The 2,290-nt window shown below is 66.5% G+C and overlaps 1 protein-coding gene across 1 annotated transcript; it reads left to right on the forward strand.

Moving 5' to 3' along the window:
- Positions 1–110: 110 nt before the first annotated feature.
- Positions 111–891, forward strand: MNEG_16440 (PsbP-like protein 1; the record flags this gene model as incomplete). The annotated part of the gene is made up of 3 exons (XM_014035090.1): positions 111–116; positions 260–331; positions 694–891. 3 exons carry the CDS (start codon positions 111–113, stop codon positions 889–891), a joined length of 276 nt encoding a protein of 91 aa, XP_013890544.1.
- Between the last annotated feature and the right edge of the window lie 1,399 nt (positions 892–2,290).

Raw genomic sequence — 2,290 nt, forward strand, 5'->3', positions numbered from 1 at the left:
GATGGGTGTGTGGTGGTGGTGGGGGGTGATTGGGGGAGGGGGTTGTGAAGGGGCCGGGTGTTTGGGGGGAGCAAGGGTGCGCAGACGCCCACCAGCGGCGCCCTACCGTTATGCCTGTGGGCCCAGCGCCTTGCGCGAATCCCTTGGGCTGGTCTGTCGTCGGTGGCCGCTGCAGGGTGTGTTGATTGGCGCCGTCTGGCGGGCTTTTTGCAGCAGTGGCCACTCATCAACCCTGACGTCTCTCAACCCCTCACGCCAGGTGTCTGAGACCCTGGCCAAGGAGGTCCTCACCGCCCCGGGCCAGGAGGTGTCGCTGATCAACACCAACGAGGTGGGGCACGCGCCTGCAGGGCGGGGGGCGAAAGGGGGGAGGGGCGGAGCGGCGCGTGCCCGCAGGCGCGCCGCCACCCTAGGCGCGCCCGCTGCAGGCCCCACCATGGCAACCGTGCGCGGGCGGCCCAGCCGTCCCTCAGGACAAGGATGGCTGCGCCCCTTTGCACATCCCCGGGTCTTGCCCCGGATCGCCCAGGCCCTGCCTAGCGGGGCCCCGCCCGCACCCGCACGCCGCACATGACACCCACACCCAACATCCCCTCCTCTGCCCGCCACCCCCTCCACTCTGTGTCAATACCTGGCACCCACACCAAACACCCCTCCTCTCGCACCACACCCCCTCCTCTCCGCACGTCACAGCGCGAGACCAAGGGCAAGACCTACTACGAGTTCGAGTTCACCGCGAAGAACAGCCGCTACACGCGCCACAGCGTCGCCGTCGTCACCGCGGACCGCGGCATCTTCTACACGCTCACCACCGGGGCCAACGAGCGCCGCTGGGGCAAGATGGGGGACAAGCTCAAAACCACCGTGCGCAGCTTCCAGCTTGTGAACTGATCGCGGCCGATTTTTTTGGATGGGGTGTGAAGCATTCCTCTGGCCAATTTTTGAGGTGTAAACGCAACGTTGCCTGCGGCGGTCGCAAGACAGACAGTTTGATGGGGGTGGGCATGCGGCAGAGCAGGGCGTGCTGCTGGTTGTGCTGTGAGGCCCATGTCCCTGTGAGGCTGACCCGCCCATGCCTGACGGGCCGCGTGGCTTGATCGACAAGAGACGTGCGGGTTGCAGGCGGGCACTGCAACTCTAGGTCCGTGCTCGCGCTGCGTTACTGGTGTTGGTCGCGCCGAGGACCCCTGTGTGGGACCACAGCAACCCCACAGCGTCCCGGAAGGCATCGGCAGTTGTGCCAGACATGAGCGATGCCACATCAGCACTGCTACGCAGCTTATCAAGAGGCATTACGTGAAGGCATGGAGAATGCATGCAGGCTGTGTGACAACAATACCGCTCATTCTGATTACCATGTGCTGTTGCCGCATCTCCAACTGGGCAGTCTGTATGAATGCAACTCCAAGCCGCCTCATTTCAAGCAACATCTTACAATCAAACTGCTGCAACCGCAACGCCCCGACGCCGGGCGCATGGGGGCGCAAAGAGGCCTCAACAGGGGTCGGGCCGCCCGCGCGGGTCACGCAACATGCGGGTGTGGCGCAGCAGCAAAGTGCAGTAGCAAATAAGGTCGCTGGCAGCGCAAGCGCAAGCCGACGGGCACAGCTCAGCCGCACCAATTGCGGGCGCCTTGGCACAGGGCACTCAAGTGGACGGATGCGGTGTGTGGAGAGGCGCCTCAGAGCCGCGCAGCCAATGACGACCAGAGCACGCCCTGGCCACCAGGAACGCCAATGAGAGATTGTGAGGCGGGGCGTCTGGAGTTGTGGGCGCCCCTCCAAGAAACGTTTCACAGGGCCGCAGCTGACCTGGCAAGGCCACCTGCCCAGAGAGCGTGGCGCGGCCTCAACCGTCCGTCTCTGCGTCGGCCCGCTCCTGGTGCGCCGGCGCCGCGGCCGCCGCGACGGCGGCCGCTGAACCGCCAGCAGCAGGCTGGCCTTGCTCTGCCTGCGGCGGCTGCGGCGCAGCCTTGGGCGGTGAAGCCAGGTGCGGGTGTCCGTCAGACGGCGTGGCGTGCTGCTGCTCCGCGGGCTGCGCCTCTTGTCCGGCGTCTGTGCGCGGCTCGCCCTTGAGCCTCTTGGCCTTTGGAGATGCCGCCTGGTCCCCTTCCTCCTCTGGCAATTTCACTACGCCTGCGGCGAGCTCGTGCTGCTGCTGCTGCTGCTGCTGCTGCTGCTTCCCGTGTGCCTTGCCGCCGTTGGCAGCGTGCGCGCACACCCCTGTGCTGGCGGCCCCAGGGTCAGAGTGCGAGTGGCGCAGCCTCTTGGACGGCGGCCCGTCCTCGCAG

This window comes from Monoraphidium neglectum (genome assembly GCF_000611645.1).
Source record: "Monoraphidium neglectum strain SAG 48.87 unplaced genomic scaffold scaffold06370, whole genome shotgun sequence".
NCBI classification, from domain to species: Eukaryota; Viridiplantae; Chlorophyta; class Chlorophyceae; order Sphaeropleales; family Selenastraceae; genus Monoraphidium; species Monoraphidium neglectum.